Below are 17,641 nucleotides of genomic sequence, written 5' to 3' on the forward strand. Positions count from 1 at the left end.
TTTAACTTGAATTGGCACTAATTAACATATGTGATAAATCTGCAAATTGTTAATTTGACGACGTCACGTAAAAAAGTATTATTACCCAGACACTTATCAGGAAAACAACTTATTGTATTACGCAGCATATCTCAATCAAACAAGATCTCTTTCAAAACGGTTGAAAACGGAAACAGTTCAGACACATTCCCCTGCTAAAGCAGGATTGCCCGACTTTGCAAAGGCTCAGTCTATGACTGAGGATTATTGACACAGGTCGCTAACGATTCAGTGGAAGAAAACATTTTCAATTCGGAAATATTTTAATAAATCAAGAAATTGTGTAATGTGACCTACTGAAGTGAAGTAATTATTTAATGGTTTAATTTAATTTAATTTAATTTTACAGTAGCTGTCGATGAACTATTTGATTTTGTTTGGAATTTAGTTATTGGTTTTATTTAGTATCAAAATTTGTTGGTATATATCGTACAATATGTTTTATTCATGTTGGTGATTTCTTAATTGAGTGAATAACCTATATATTTAAAAAAACTACATCTTTTTTATGATAGATTGCAGTAATGTTCTTTAAAGATTTGGGCCTTCATATGTACGTTGAAAATAAAACAAATTATGAAATAACATTATCTATCAAATGTTAGTCATGTATTGATGTCATTGCGATACGACTGTTAATTGGTACATCCTGCATTGGCGCCACCTCCTATCATAAGCGCCATCTCTTTAGATTGGCTCCATCTCTTTTTGAAAATAGCACAATTATCTATCACGTCCGCAAGAAGCCAATATTTTTGTGCATATAGCATCTTATATAATTATGTTGTAAGCAATCATTTGATGTTGTAAGCAATCATTTGATGCTGTTAGCAATTTAATTGGCTGGAAGCTTGCTTGTCATATAGTAAAAGCTCATCAAAATGCTTTTTAAAACTCCACCATGCCACCACTTATAAAGGTTCTCATGTTTTTAAATGGGTTGATAGTGTATGTTTCTGTTCAATTTTGGACGAATTTATCTGCGCTGAATCACACTACATTTACTGATTTTAAGAATAATGCGATATATGGTGAAAAATATACAAGCCCTAATCACCTTGTAAAATTATCCATGAAATTTTAAAACATCTGGGCCAGAATGCCAACTCGAAATTTGCTTGGGCGAATTTATTAATGCATCTCAAAAAAAGAGATGGCGGCCATGAATGACAAAAAGTGACCTTTAGGAGCGTTACAAGTTACCAGAAACCAATAATTAACTAGACTGTGATAATCCCTTAAATGACACTTTTGACAATAATGCCTGCATAACATGTGTTTCTTTTATTACATGTATATGGCAAGCTCATTGTTTAATTGGCTATACTATAATTTATACAAATAATTTTTACGTTAAGTTGTTGTTTTTGATTCTTATTCAAGTATTTATTGACATCATATAATTTTGCTACTTGTCTTGATTTTTTAGACTAAGTTAATTGATAATTATCAAATTATGTGTATTTGATTACAGTCACATCAACAGATGATGGCAAACTAAGATGTCCTGAATGCAAACAAGAATACACAGAAACTACTGTTATCACGAACCCGTTTGTAAATTTGAGTAAAAAGCCAGAACTTAAAGCGGAAGAAGGCTCTTCTGCAGAAAAATCCAAACCTGTTTGCACCTCATGTGATGAAAATGAGACGGCCTCTTCATTTTGCATGGAATGTGATGAATGGCTATGTGACCCATGTGTTGTTGCACATAAACGCGTAAAACTGACAAAAGATCATGTAGTCACTAATAAACTCGACCCTGAGGAATTAAAGGATAGATGTGCCCTTGATCATCGTCAGAGGCAGATGTTCTGTGATGTTCACAAGACAGAGGCGTTGAAACTTTTTTGTCTCACTTGCGAAGCACTTACTTGCAGAGACTGTCAACTAAATGACCATAAAGATCACAATTATAAATACATTGAACAAACCATAGAGGAACAGAAAAAGGTTCTCACGGATGGTCTTCAGCAGTTGAAAGATAGGCTAAAGAGTCATCAGGAAATGGCTGAGAAAATAATCAACAAGGAGAAAGACATAAAAAGCCAACAGGTTGCTGTATTTAATGAAGTGAGACATGTTGCTGATATGATAACAAATGAGTTAATAAGCTGGTGTAAAAAATTGCTGAATTTTCTGCAAGGGGTGTGTCATGGACGGGCAAAAGATTTGGCATTTAAGAAAAAGGAAATTGATACATTTGCGGCCAAGAGCAATCACATTATAGACTTTGTAGAATCAGCATTGAGCTCTGGGGACGATTTGGCTTTGTTGTATGTTAAGAACTTCATGATAAAGAATATTAACCAGCTAAAAGATGAAGAAATAAATTTTACAAATACACTTTTAGATTTGTCAATTACCTATGAGAATGATGCAAATTTTCTGACAAAGAATGTGAACAAAATGGGCTACATAAAGGTGAATGGAAACGTATACCCTAAGAAGCAAGATGAACCCAAACCTATTGCAGAACCACCAAAGAAATCTCCACTCAGTGGCCTTACAAAAGATAACTTCCCACAGACCATTTCTGATCTGTTAGGTCAGGAACCACCCCATGTAAGGGAGAAATTCAAAATGTTGAGCACCGAAAAGAAACGGCAGTTTCTGCATCATCTGGTTGTGGAACACAAGAAAAAGGAACAGCAAGGAAACACTGCTCTTGTAAGACAGTTTTTTGCAGTTCATTTTGGAAAATATTATATTGATGATTACTAAAACATATTCTAATTCATAACTTGATTTTGTTGGATTTATCTTCAAGTTCTTTAAGAGAAATTGATAAATGACAGGTTCTAAAGTTATAACTAAATTCATGCTTATGAGGCTATAATTGTGTGCTTGCAATCTACAATGTAATCTCAATCCATGCAAGGTATTAAATCCGCTTTTAGCTCACCTGTTAACCCTATAGAGACATATAATGCCAAAACGTCATGAAACTTGGTCGTAATATTATCCAATTGAAAATAATGGAGGTTATGTGCAATGTCTTTGAAAACTTGTTTACGTTGCTTCTTTCTGATAATTATAATTGACCTATGATGGAGTAAGAAACATCGCAAATGAAATTCTCACACTGCAGATCAAACCCATGTCTTCACAGTTTCTAGGCAGATAACATACCTACTACACCATGGCATCCTTAATTTTTTTATAAGTTAAAAATATAATATTATAAACATATTATTTACAGTGTAATTGCATCAATTTGTCTATGTTTCACAGCCCTCACCAAATGCAACAATGAACAACATTGGTCAGAGCATGCCAAGGAATGCACAGTTCCCAGAGTCTCAGGCCATCCGTGAGATGTACGCGCCACAAACTCTGCCGCCCCCCAACCAGGCAGGTAGACCAGGCTTTGTCCCGATGTCTCAGTCCTACCAACACCAGCAGCAGCAAAATTCCATGTTTCAACATCAGCAACAGCTACAGCGACAGCAGCACATTCAGATGCAACAGATTCAGAAGCAGTTTGGTGCTACTAGACCTGGGTTCATTGGCAACCAGTTTCAGCAACAGTCTATGGCATCACAGCAAGGAAATTTTCAGAACTGGCGTGGTAAGTTATTTATGAATTCAGACAAATCTGTGGAATATTGAGCTACCATGAAGCAAAGAAAACTGCTGTCATGATAAATTAAATGTCTACTTTTAATGAAATTATCAAAATAAAGCAAAAGTAAAGTTGGAAATGTTATTAAATTAATTTGTGTCATTTAAATAAAGACGTTTTGCGTTGTAAATCCATTAAAATGTTTCACAACCAATACAGCAATGACGAAGGATCGATCTACTACGATTTTTAGCTCGACTATTATATATGAAATATATATAGTGGAGCTATCCTACTCACCCCGGTGCAGCGTGAGCGTTAGCGCGCAAATGTTAAAGTTTTCGTACTACCCCAAATATTTTCTTTGTCCCTTAACATATTGCTTTCATATTTTGCATACTTGTTTACCAACATCACCCCAACCTATAAACAAGAGCAGAAATCTCTATCAAGCATTTTGTCATAATTATGGCCCCTTTTATACTTAGAATATTGCATATTATTGATAAATCTATGTTAAAGTTTGCGTACTACTCCAAATATTTCCGATATCCTTTGACATATTGCTTTTACATGTTGCATACTTGTTAACCAACATGACTTCAACCTATAAACAAGAGCAGACCACTGTATCAAGCATTTTGACATAATTTTGGCCCCTTTTACACTTAGATCATTGAACATTTTGCTTAAATTGCCATAACATCTTTATTCAGGGGTGTGATTTTTCCGCGGATTTCCGCGGATCGGTTTGTCCCGCAGGTCACTTCTGAGATTCGCGTAAATTCGTTTTAAAAAATGTGGGGGAGAGGGGCTACCACCGATTCCGCGGACGTATTTCATAAGCGGTCCGAAATATCCGCGGCCTGCGAAATCTCTCCGCATTTTACACTGGTAGATTGTGCCTAAGCATTTTTAAAACGAGCGATATACTTGGCTGTCGTTTCCCAATCTTCCAATTAAAATCGTTTTTTTTAAATGCGCTCAGCAGATTTGTTTGCAAATGGCGCCGTTGTGAAGAGAAAATTAAGATTATTGAAATGACAAATAGCAATCGAATAAACGACGGACATCACCTAGTCTGATAGGAATAATGAAATGTGTTTGTAAAAATAAAGAATACATTGTAGATGCAAGCAACACATATTTTGTTAAGAAATGTACCCACTGAATTTGTGTCACGGAAACCAGTGTGTGCAAATTGGAGTTCAGTCTACTCCCGAAGTAAAACAATTTAGAAGAATATGGTTCGAACATGGAAATAGACAAACATGATTTGATTTATATGTCTGTGGGTCTGTTTATAATCAGATTCATATGCATATTCTGCTTTGTTATGTTTGTCACGCTGTTCAGTTAACTGAAATAGCGTTGAACTGAGAGAAGATGTGAAATGCAAGATATTGAAAGGTAAACAAATTAAATATATTAATTTAACTCAGTTAATACATCATTAACACAAGAAGAACACTCAAGTGTGTTTGTTTATATTTAGTCCATTAACTGTAATTCAATACATTGAAAAACTGCTGCTATTGATCACAAATAATAATTACTTAACTGTTTACTTTGCATCCTCAGTATGTTAAATGTGAAGTTTAACAGTTTTTTATAAAGAAATATTGTTATGAAGTTCAAGAAGCTGTTTATTTTAATGTCTTTTCAGGTTTGTCATTGCGTTATGCGCGCCATTCGCGTAGTCAAAATTAGCCGACAGAATTTTCCTCCCCTCTGACTTTGCCTCAATCACACCCCTGTTATTTATGATCACATTTTATTATTACTTTGACAAAACAACACTTACCTGAATACTAAAATGGATTCCACCCAAACAATACCCCACGCCCCTACCCAGAATCCCAACCACCACCCCCCCCCCCCAATTTTTTTTTTTGTGTGTTAAACAATTGAATATTTCCCCATGATGGCTTACGTTATACTGTCAAGCACTCAAATAGTTGAGGGCGCTGTCCTCTGACAGCTCTTGTTATTTAAAAAAAAATCATGAACGATCTCATAAGTCAAGACTTATTTTAATAAATTTTTGAAAGAAAACAAAAAATCTCAACGTAAGGCTGCAATTTTAAGGTTTATTATTGACTTATAGATGTTTGTTGGTTACAATTAGACAAAGTCAGATGATAGTTTCAGTTAAGAAAAGGGTTCTGGTTGATCATTACTACAAATATATGTATATATTTTTTTTTTAATGCCGGACGAGAAGATTTAGGTGAAGGGCGAGTGGATTGTCAGGCCTACTGGCCCTGCAGGGCGATAGACTCTGGAAAAGTTTATCAAGGCCTGATAATGTTTCATTTTTCCTAATTGCATGGTTTATCCTTCTAATTTTCTCAAGCCAAAAGGCCCAGGCTGTAAAAAATCGCTGGAGAGTTATCGTCCTTTGTTTTTTGTGTATGAAGTAAATTTTAAGGGCTATATTTCGGATACTAAGCAAGATTTCAACATGAAATTTCATGAGTATATAGATATTGATGTGGACAATCGCCTTGCACATGAACCTGAACCATAACCAAACCCTTTTTTTAAATAAGAGTAATAATTATTGCCATTTGTTGTTTTTGTACAAATGAATGATGTAATCTTTCAGGGCTATAACTCAGATACACTACCAGATTTCAACATGAAACTTCATAGGTGTATGAATATTAATGAGGAGAAGTGAAATGCTTAAAATCAATTAGGTACCCCTACACCTTGTTTTTATACCGTATTACAAAGGATATGCACCCATCCTTAAACAAAATGTGTTTGGCTTGGATATCAATTCAAGCAAATTGCTTATTGAGTTAAATAAAATCTTTCAAACACAATAGAAGTCATGTTTTGTGCCAAAGAAACTTGCTCAGAAAACTTTTTATTTTGATATCTTGGCTTAATTTGAAAATGATTCAAGTCTGTTTAAAATCATGGCTAAAAGGGGGGCTCAGTTTTCCTCATATGACTTTAGTGAAACCTTGTGAACTCTTTGGAAGTTGCATGTTTTTTCCTTTTCAGCATACAACTTCGCCAAAACATTGGTTCTTATCATATTTAAGTGGGTCATCCTTCAAGGTCAAAGGTCGAATTTATAGCTTCATAGCGGCGCAAAAGGGGACATAGTGTTTCTGCCAAACACATATCTTGTTTTTTTTAAATTATAATAGCCATCACTGACATCCAATCCAAAAAGACCCAGTCCCATTCCCTAAATAATGAAAAAAACACTGCAGTATTGTCCATCATCTGTTTGTGTATGCATGCTTTAACTTTGTTAACTGCTTCTGCACATCTCACAAAATCACAAAGATTGAAAAACAAACTTAAATGGGAAAGAGAAGAAACAACAGTGGATATAAATCAGAATATTTACCACTTTCTAAATGGGTACATAAGATAGACAGTGTTGATGAGGCTAACGTCATATTCCATGTTAACAAATCTCGAAATAAGGATCCTGTTTTAAATTTTTGTTAGTTGAACATTGTAACATTGTTGATGTTATCTTGAATTTAAGACATTGAGCTCAAACGAAAGATTGCCGTCATCATTCACAGGGATTGAAACACAAATTGATTTGGATCACAATAATTACTGGTGACTTTGCATTATATGTTGACTGTGAAGTTAAAAGGGTTCGTAAAAAAATCTTATTAATAAGTTTAAGTTGGTGTTAATTTAAATGTTTGTTTTAAGGTTTGTCATTGCTTTATGCACGCAATTTGCGTAGTCAAAATCAGTCTACACAACTTCCCTCCCCTCAAACTTCACCTCATTCACACCCCTGATTGTCCAATCTTCATGAAATTTGGTCAGAAGTGCCAATGATATCATGGACGAGTTCAAAATTGGTTCCGGTCGGTTCGAATGATTTATATGGACTTAAAAAATAAATGAAAAAATCATACCCACTGAAACCATAAGGGTTTGTGGTTTACAATTTGGTGTGCGTCATATGATGATCTTCTACTACATTTGTTCAAAACATGTCCTCATATTATTACAATTGGGTTTACATTTTTTATATTACATTTATAGAAAACATTGTTCTAGTATTGTCACAAACTTCATTGCGTGTTTCTCATACAAAGTACAAAATCTATAAGGCAGTAATTACACAAACATTACAAAATCTAAAACAAAAACATAGCTACATTTCTATATGTCTCAGGTGAGCATCGAGGGCTTTTTTGCCTTCTTGATTAACTTTTTTTGTAAGAAATTCTTTTTTCCCTTCTTGAATAACTTTTTTTGTAAGAAGTTAAGATCAGTTCCCAGACATGTTCCCATGTAAATAAAATAACACTTCAGAGGCAAGTTATACAGATTCAAGGCACCAGTTGTCTCCCCCTACTTGGGCCAGACAGGGTCTGGGTGCTCAGCCCCTTGACACCTCCAGTGACCTTCGGGGCCAGTCAATGTCTGGTAATAGCCATGTTTACTCTAGTGTATGTTGTATACATTGGCAGATAACACTAGGAGCTTTGCACGTGTAGGTGCAAAACAAGACCCTGTTTCTTTTGGCTGTTTAGGTAATTCTCAGACTTAATCTATTTTTTTTTATAATAATAATAATAAAATGTATTATTTGTTTTTAGCTCACCTGAGCAAAATGTGCTCATGGTGAGCTTTTGTGATCGCCTTTTGTCTGTCGTGCATTGGAAGGTGTCAACATTTGCCTTGTTAACACTCTTAGATGCCACATTTTTTGTCCGAACTTCATGAAATTTGGTCAGAAGATTTGTGCTGATTGTCCAATCTTTAAGATTTTGTCAGAAGATTTTTGCCAATTATATCTTTGATGAGTTCGAAATGGTTCTGGTTGGTTGAAAAATATGGCCGACAGAGGACAGAGCATTTTCGGTATATTGCTATAGTAAAACCTTGTTAACACTCTAGAGGCCACATTTATTGTCTGATCGTCATGAAACTTGGTAATAAGATTTGTCCCAAAGTTTGAAATTGGTTCTAAATAACATGGCCACCAGGGTACGAGGCATTTTTCTATTATGGCTATATACGGCTAAAGTAAAACCTTGTTAACGCTCTAGAGGCCACATTTATTTTCTCATTTTCATGAAACTTGGTCAGAAAATTTGTCCCAGTGATATCTTAGGCAATTTCGAAAATGGTTTGAGTCGGTTGAAAAACATGGCTGCCAAAGGGCGGGCAATTTTTCCTTATACAGCTTTTGTAAAAACTTAATGACACTCTTAAAGTCACATTTATAGGCCAATCTTTAAAACACTTGGTCAGAACGTTTAATCTTATGATACAAATGTATCTTGGATGAGTTTGATAAATGGTTCCAGTCTGTTGAAAAAGTGGCTGCTTTGGATCGGAGAATTTATCCTTATATGGCTATAGTAAAACCTTGTGAGCACTCTTTAAGTTACATTTATTGTTCACTCTTCATAAAAGTTGGTCAGAACATTTATTCTAATGACATCTTGGGCTGCAAAGAACAGGTCAGTTCCTGTGTATCTCAGGTGAGCAACTTTGGGTCTTTCAGGTCCTCTTGTTTTATTTGCCCAAAAATAGTTTATTAAAACATATTTAGTGAATGTGTGTTTATAAAAGTATATTTTGTGAATAAAGCTTTCAAGTTTGAGCATTGCCTAAGTAGCCAATAACCTAGGTTAGTTGAAAATGTACATTAGGCCATTCTTAAAAATTCTTTTGTTTGGCATAACCCAAACGACCCACTAAAATCGTCCCGACAGTTTTTTTTGTTACTTTCAAAAACAAATTTTTTTGCTCGCTGAAAATTCTTTCCGCTAAATTTTTCTTTCCGCTTTTTATCCTTTTCGGTTATTTGCATCATTTAATTGAATGCTCTTTCAAGGATATCTAGAATAGCAATAAACAAAACGCATACTGGTATTTATTTGAGTCGCCTTTTTATTTGACATATGCATATGCAATTACTTAGACTTTAAATACAATTAAATCATTGAGTTCACTATCGGGTATTATTGGGTCATTTATGCGCAGATAATGGAATACTTAGTTGATATTGTCGTCTGCCTACAATATAACGGCCGAGGGCAAAAGTCGTATAAAAAATAAGCAAATGAAAAGAAGCGTAACACTCAATAAATGATTTTTAAGCTGATCACATTACAAATTTCTACCGACTATCGATCTGATTTAAAGGATGATAATTAAATAATTAGTTACATGTCGAAGATGTTGCACCTTTCTGTTCTTGATTGAAATTAAAATGTTACAATTACTTTGTTGTTTTTTTACTCACAAACTATGCTTTTGTAAAGTTATATGTCAACCAAATAGTATATTAATTACGTATTTGCTAGGTTACTTGTTTTCATTTTCTGTAGTCAAACGATTTGCACATTTTATTTCATGTGCAAAATGCGAACAATTTTTGGGACTGTAGTTTTCAGATAAAGTATTTTCGTCGATTATAATTTTTCAAAGTTCTTAATAAAAAAATAGACTTACGAATACTCGAGCGGTGATACGGACGGTGCAGAAAAATCTTAACCAGAGGCAGAAGACTTGGAGCTTTATTTGATAATTACCTTTCAGTTTGGTATATGTCTGAGTTCAATATCCGAAAAAAATTACAAACAAATATTAAATCCCTACCTACCTACCCACCAAAATTTACCTGGGTCGAGTTATGCCAAACAAACAATTTTTTAAGGATGGCCTTAACAATATGGTATGGAGACAGCTCTTCACTTACAACTCCCATCACTCGACCCAATCATGTTGTGTAATAATTGCTTTTAGTGTGCAGGGGGTTTTCTGCTATGTAAATCCCAAAGATCCCAAAGCAAACTGACCCGATCCCAAACCGAAATTAAAAAAAAAATAATCAAATTTCCTATATGAAAAACAAATTTATTTAGAAAGAAGTCTCTTATGACTTATGACTATTAGACTCTATTTCTCAACTTTATTTTTTAAACATCCTAAAAAATATATATCTTTAATTAATGATGAATTTTGTCAATATTTGTTGATTAAAAATCCAATTTGATCCTTTTTGTCGAAAAATAACTCCCAAATTTGCCACTTTTATCCCAATTTGACCAGACACTTTTTTCCAAAATGGCTAGAAATACCCTTGGAGTGTCATATTATTAAGTATTCTGCTTACTGGAATGTCATTAAAATTTAATCCATGCTTGATTTAGCTGTGGCTCTTTAACAGGTCACTGGAAATTACTCATGTATTGATACATTATATTGAAAAACAACTGTTCATGCCAAAAGTAACAGTTGATTCTAACATCTTTAAAAAGCCTCAACATTACAGTATTTGCTACAAGACATTAACCGGTCACATGGGAATTCATAAGTCATGGATCTTTATCAAAGTTGCAATGTGTGATGTCAATTTTCACAACGACCAAGCTTCTTTCCAATACATGTACAATATATATATATACCCATAAATGGTAGGTAAGAATTAGATACATGTATAGCCTTAACCTCTCAAAATAGCCTTATTAAAACTGTGCACAATTACATTATTGTGTGCAGAAATGACACACCCTGGGTTTACTGGAATGGGGGCTGCCATGACACCCCCTGGGTTTACTGGAATGCGGGCTGCCATGACACCCCCTGGGTTTACTGGAATGGGGGCTGCTATGACACCCCCTGGGTTTACTGGAATGGGGGCTGCCATAACACACCCTGGGTTTACTGGAATGGGGGCTGCCATGACACACCCTGGGTTTACTGGAATGGGGGCTGCCATAACACACCCTGGGTTTACTGGAATGGGGGCTGCCATGACACCCCCTGGGTTTACTGGAATGGGGGCTGCCATGACACCCCCTGAGTTTACTGGAATGGGGGCTGCCATGACACCCCCTGGGTTTACTGGAATGGGGGCTGCCATGACACCCCCTGGGTTTACTGGAATGGGGGCTGCCATGACACCCCCTGGGTTTACTGGAATGGGGGCTGCCATGACACCCCCTGGGTTTACTGGAATGGGGGCTGCCATGACACCCCCTGGGTTTACTGGAATGGGGGCTGCCATGACACCCCCTGGGTTTACTGGAATGGGGGCTGCCATGACACACCCTGGGTTTACTGGAATGGGGGCTGCCATGACACACCCTGGGTTTACTGGAATGGGGGCTGCCATGACACACCCTGGGTTTACTGGAATGGGGGCTGCCATGACACCCCCTGGGTTTACTGGACTGGGGGGTGCCATGACACACCCTGGGTTTACTGGAATGGGGGCTGCCATGACACCCCCTGGGTTTACTGGAATGGGGGCTGCCATGACACACCGTGGGTTTACTGGAATGGGGGCTGCCATGACACCCCCTGGGTTTACTGGAATGCGGGCTGCCATGACACACCCTGGGTTTACTGGAATGGGGGCTGCCATGACACACCCTGGGTTTACTGGAATGGGGGCTGCCATGACACCCCCTGGGTTTACTGGACTGGGGGGTGCCATGACACACCCTGGGTTTACTGGAATGCGGGCTGCCATGACACACCCTGGGTTTACTGGAATGGGGGCTGCCATGACACACCCTGGGTTTACTGGAATGGGGGCTGCCATGACACCCCCTGGGTTTACTGGAATGGGGGCTGCCATGACACACCCTGGGTTTACTGGAATGGGGGCTGCCATTTTCAGAGTGGGTTATCAGGATATAGTGAAGATGGTGAAGTCCATGCGTAGACAGGAAATTTTCACCATTTATACCTTTTAATACTTGTGTTAAATTTTCAAATGACTCACTTTCCAGCCATATCAGTAAAAAAAATTAAGTGTTTATTTCATATTAAAATGCGCTTTATTTCTTGACTCACTCCTCGCGAAATTTCTTAGTGAAGCAGTAATAAGGTCATCCCATCAAGAAATATCACAGCAAGTGAAGTGGAGATCAAGAGCGAATATTAATACGAAATAAATGCTAGTAACTTTCTTGCTGATATGGCTCGAAAGTTAGCAGCATTTAAAAAATTAATACAAGTTATAAAGGTTATAAAACTGCAAAAAAAAACTTCCTCTGCATGGGGTTTCCATATTGACTATCAAGTGATTACCCCCTTTGATTTTTAGCATGAAAAACAAGCCTAAATATATGAGGCTAGAATAATCCACGTATTATATAAGTAAATATGTAAAGAAAATTGAATGAAAGGCTGTTGTCGGAAGCCAGTTGAGAGAAGAAAATCAGCAAACTGTATCAGGGCATCATAAACTCAGCCTTTGGTACTTGTTATCGAACTGACAGCATGTAACCTTGCTGGCAGTACTTCTGGTTTGCATATATGTTACTTGATGTCATGAGATAGATCTTCAGTACACAGAGTAGATTGACTTTCTAAGCATTGTCAGCTAAATGCAATTTATATAGTTTTGAATGGTTCTTTAACGAGCATTGATAAGACTTAGAAAAATGGCATAAGAATGCTGCAAGAATGTAGTAAATCTTAATGAAAATATGATTTACTGACTGTTACATTTTGCAATGTGAGCCCTGTCATGTGAAAATGGGTTTTATGCCTTAAGCAGCCAGCGTAGCTCTAAAACAGTGTTCACATGGCAAGGGGCTAACCTGTCTGCTTATGAGACCAAGAAACCTATAGCATGGCTTTATAGCTGGCAGGGTAGCGCCTGACCAGACCACAATAGCAAGGCTACAGCTATGATAGCAGCATATGGCATAAGACCCATTTTTGCATAAATTATTAATGTGGCAGGCTCATGTAAAGTTATTTGTTGCATTTAATCACTGGTTTTAATTGATAATGTATTTGTTGCAGAAAGAATATGTTTGATGGAAAAAAAATCATGTATCACTTCAATTGAAGATGCCCCTGTCTTACATTACATATCAGAATGGATATGGATTGCTACAATACAGCAACTGATTAAATACAGGGGGTTCTTCTGCTTGACTTATCTCCCTGTCTTTCTCTATTGATTAGTGTGTGCTTTCTTTGGTGTGCTCTACATGCTGATCCATTGGCCATGGTATTTCTCGGTTGTGTTTTGTTTTTAATAGACTTAGAAAGTAGGCTCACATTAGGTCTACCGTCTTTCAAATATTCTTCATCATGGCTGTATCCTTCCTTATTTGAGCATTGGTCTAGAAGTAGAAAATAGGCTTAATGCGTGTGACATAACTTTTCAAAATTTCAACAAGACCACTTAAACATTTTATTAAACATTTACTCTACCATGCAGGTGAATAATTGAGTACTTATGAGATCAAGAAGCCAATGCCTTGAATATAAACTGACAGTTCATAATCAAGTGATTGCGGAGTAATGTAGAAAATTTGCTGAAAGTTATGACAATATAAGCAAAAGTTAAATTAAACCTTTTACCTTTACTTGTTACTTGTAAACATACATTATTATAAGCAATGTTTAATCAAAGTATTTTAGTTTATGTATATGATGCTTTGCAGTGTGCTCTTTAATGTTACCTGCCACCTTTAAAATTGTGCGTGTGTACCAATGAATTGAACTTAATACATGGTCCACATGTGCAGACCTGTACCTGGCATATGTACATGTCTGTTCAAATGACCCACCCAATTGAAAAAAAAAATCCTATTGTTTCTATTTCTTTATTAAAATTTGTTATGCCCCCCTTCGAAGGAGAGGGAGTATATTGTTTTGCACATGTCGGTCGGTCCGTCGGTCTGTCCGTCTTTCCGTCCACCAGATGGTTTTCGGCTGATAACTCAAGAATGCTAACGCCTAGGATCATGAAACTTCATAGGTACATTGATCATGACTGGCAAATGACACCTATTGATTTTCAGGTCACTGGGTCAAAGGTCAAGGTCACAATGACTCGAAACAGTAAAATTGTTTCCGGTTGATAACTCAAGAATGCTTACGCCTAGGATCATGAAACTTCATAGGTACATTGATAATGACTGGAAGATGACCCCTATCGATTTTCAGGTCACTAGGTCAAAGGTCAAGGTCACAGTGACTCAAAATAGTAGAATGGTTTCCGGATGATAACTCAAGAATGCTTACGCCTAGGATCATGAAACTTCATAGGTACATTGATCATGACTGGCAGATGACCCCTATTAATTTTCAGGTCACTAGGTCAAAGGTCAAGGTCACAGTGACTCGAAACAGTAAAATGGTTTCCTGATGATAACTCAAGAATAATTAGGCTAGGATCATGAAATTTCATAGGTACATTGATTATGACTGGCAGATGACCCCTATTGATTTTCAGGTCACTAGATCAAAGGTCAAGGTCACAGTGACAAAAAACGTATCCACACAATGGCTGCCACTACAACTGACAGCTCATATGGGGGACATTCATGTTTTACAAACAGCCCTTGTTTTTAAGAAGTGTCTTATGATTATAAAATGTCATTGTTATTTCAATTACATCTTACAAATAAAATAATTTTCATATGATTTTGTTTTTAAAATTTGATTTTTTACAGAGAGTTATATTGATTAAGGTTTTTTACTTATCAGTGTATTTTAAAAAATTCCCAGTCTGGAAAGTGCATTTTTCATTTCCCTAAATGACAAGCAAAAAAAGGCCTGATATGAAAAAGCACAAGTACGATGTGATTTGTGGTTACATAATTGCAGGTGTCCCCTCCACCTTGGGAGTTATGGCCCCTAAGCAGCCCCTAGTCTCCTCCTCTAACGTCATTCCAGCCAGTCAGCTCCCTCCCTCCGGAAAATATGAGTAAGTTCAGTTGCTTGTACTTTCTCGCTCAGATACTCACTTTGATGTGTTTGTAGTCCTTTACAAAATAAAATTAAAATCCACCTTTATTATTAGATTCAAGTTTAAAAGGCTTCACGCCTTGGTACTGATGAGCAGCAACCTGAACAGCATGCAAGTTACATACAGGCTGTTCTGTATTTATGGTCGTTGCACTTATCACTTTTCACTCATTTATCATTTTAACTTAGCTTCTTAGTGGGAAAGGGTTTAGTCATCTACCTCTATTGGGGATAGATGAGAAATTTCTTTGCTTAATTAAGCAATGAAGCTTAAAGAGGTGTTGGATAATAATATTAGGAAGCAAACAACCATAATGTGATAGATAATGCATAGAATTTTCGATGCAAACACAACATCGGGACACAATTTTAAATTAAAGAAATTGTGAAAATCTAACATCATTTTAAAAGCCGGATCTCGCTTGATTTCGCGGTGGTAAAATGTTAACCTACATTAACTAGTGGGCTGGGTTTATCTGCCAGTGATTTGCTGATAACATTAGTGTTTATAAACAGAAACACGTGTTTGAGCAGACAGCACTTTGGTATAGTGTTGAATCTTTATTTACATGTAAACTTGATTTAAGTCATCCGCTAGCTATTGGCTGAGAGAAGTTCATAACCTTTCGGTGTTTAGCATTTACAGGGAAATTTGAATTTCAAGCAGACAACAAAAAACTTTTCTGTAAGTCAATAACTATATAACTTACAACCACCAAATTACACATACATATTGTTTGTATACTAAAGTATATGTATGCCATATTTCATCGGAAAGTATTAAATACAAACTTAAATATTTTGAAAATGATCATATTTGTTTTCTGCTGTTTACACACCAGTGTACAACTGAAAAGTAGACATTGTTTGAGTTTGTGGCTCTTTTATACTGCTTTTCTGGTGTTTAAAATAAATTCAAAACAATTTTATCCATTTCTTCACAAAAAACGCACATTTTGTATAAATGAGCTGGTATGCTGACAACATAAAAGTATAAGAAAAAATCATGCAATTACAGTACAAAATACGTACAGCTTAAAAAATTAATTATTTACATTAATGAGTTTGCGTGTTAAAAAACTAAATGTCAATGTGTTCATTTCATTTTAACATTTTAAAATGTGCATTGACACTGTGATGGTATCAATGCCTGTATTTTTTTGCTGCCAGTTTTCTTGACCCCCTGAACCTGCGCGGGCGCAGCTCAGATCCTGTCCGTGTGAAGGAGGAACCCAAGGATGCCTTCAACCCTTCTTGCCAGTACTCCAAGCCAACACCGCCACCACAACAGCCTGTGCAATTAGTATGGCCTTGCTCAGTTTGTAGTCCTTACAGGCAATGTTTTAACCTGCCCAGTTTGTAGTCCTTACAGGCAATGTTTAAACCTGCTCAGTTTGTAGTCCTTACAGGCGATGTTTAAACCTGCCTTTTTTATGTCCCCCACTATAGTAGTGGGGGACATATTGTTTTTGCCCTGTCCGTTGGTTGGTCTGTTGGTCTGTTGGTTGGTCTGTTTGCGCCAACTTTAACATTTTGCAATAACTTTTGCTATATTGAATATAGCAACTTGATATTTGGCATGCATGTGTATCTCATGGAGCTGCACATTTTGAGTGGTGAAAGGTCAAGGTCATCCTTCAAGGTCAGAGGTCAAATATATGTGGCCAAAATCGCTCATTTTATGAATACTTTTGCAATATTGAAGATAGCAACTTGATATTTGGCATGCATTTGTATCTCATGGAGCTGCACATTATGAGTGGTGAAAGGTCAAGGTCAGGGTCATCCTTCAAGGTCAGAGGTCAAATATATGTGGCCCAAATCACTTATTTTATAAATACTTTTGCAATATTGAAGATAGCAACTTGATATTTGGCATGCATGTGCATCTCATGGAGCTGCACATTTTGAGTGGTGAAAGGTCAAGGTCATCCTTCAAGGTCAGAGGTCAAATATATGTGGCCCAAATCGCTTATTTTATGAATACTTTTGCAATATTGAAGATAGCAACTTGATATTTGGCATGCATGTGTATCTCATGGAGCTGCACATTTTGAGTGGTGAAAGGTCAAGGTCATCCTTCACAAGGTCAAGGCCATCCTTCAAGGTCAAACGTCATATAGGGGGACATTGTGTTTCACAAACGCATCTTGTTCAGTCACGTTCTGGGAATAAGGCTGTTAATGCATGTGCGCAATGTTTTGTCCCAGATTAGCCTTTTCAGTCCGCACTGACTAATCAGTGACGATGATTTCTGCTAGTATAGTATTTCTCGTTGAAAGTTAGTCTTTTTTTTATAGAAAA

At 36.5% G+C, this 17,641-nt stretch overlaps 1 protein-coding gene across 18 annotated transcripts in view; it reads left to right on the forward strand.

Annotated features, from left to right (window-relative positions):
* Positions 1 to 17,641, forward strand: part of LOC127832604 (transcription intermediary factor 1-alpha-like) — a 76,975-nt gene that overhangs the window by 40,715 nt on the left and 18,619 nt on the right. For 4 of the 18 annotated variants that reach the window (XM_052358134.1, XM_052358129.1, XM_052358176.1 and 1 more), the window contains exons 2-6: positions 1,514 to 2,709; positions 3,274 to 3,610; positions 7,913 to 8,026; positions 15,197 to 15,296; positions 16,508 to 16,640. The exons of 6 other annotated variants lie outside the window; for them this stretch is intronic. In XM_052358134.1, coding sequence (XP_052214094.1) covers positions 1,514 to 2,709; positions 3,274 to 3,610; positions 7,913 to 8,026; positions 15,197 to 15,296; positions 16,508 to 16,640 — 1,880 coding nt within the window. The remainder of the gene's footprint in view (positions 1 to 1,513; positions 2,710 to 3,273; positions 3,611 to 7,912; positions 8,027 to 15,196; positions 15,297 to 16,507; positions 16,641 to 17,641) is intronic. 8 more of the 18 variants (XM_052358152.1, XM_052358194.1, XM_052358245.1 and 5 more) reach the window with 5 other exon arrangements.

Source organism: Dreissena polymorpha, chromosome 1, assembly GCF_020536995.1.
Source record: "Dreissena polymorpha isolate Duluth1 chromosome 1, UMN_Dpol_1.0, whole genome shotgun sequence".
Classification (NCBI taxonomy): domain Eukaryota; kingdom Metazoa; phylum Mollusca; class Bivalvia; order Myida; family Dreissenidae; genus Dreissena; species Dreissena polymorpha.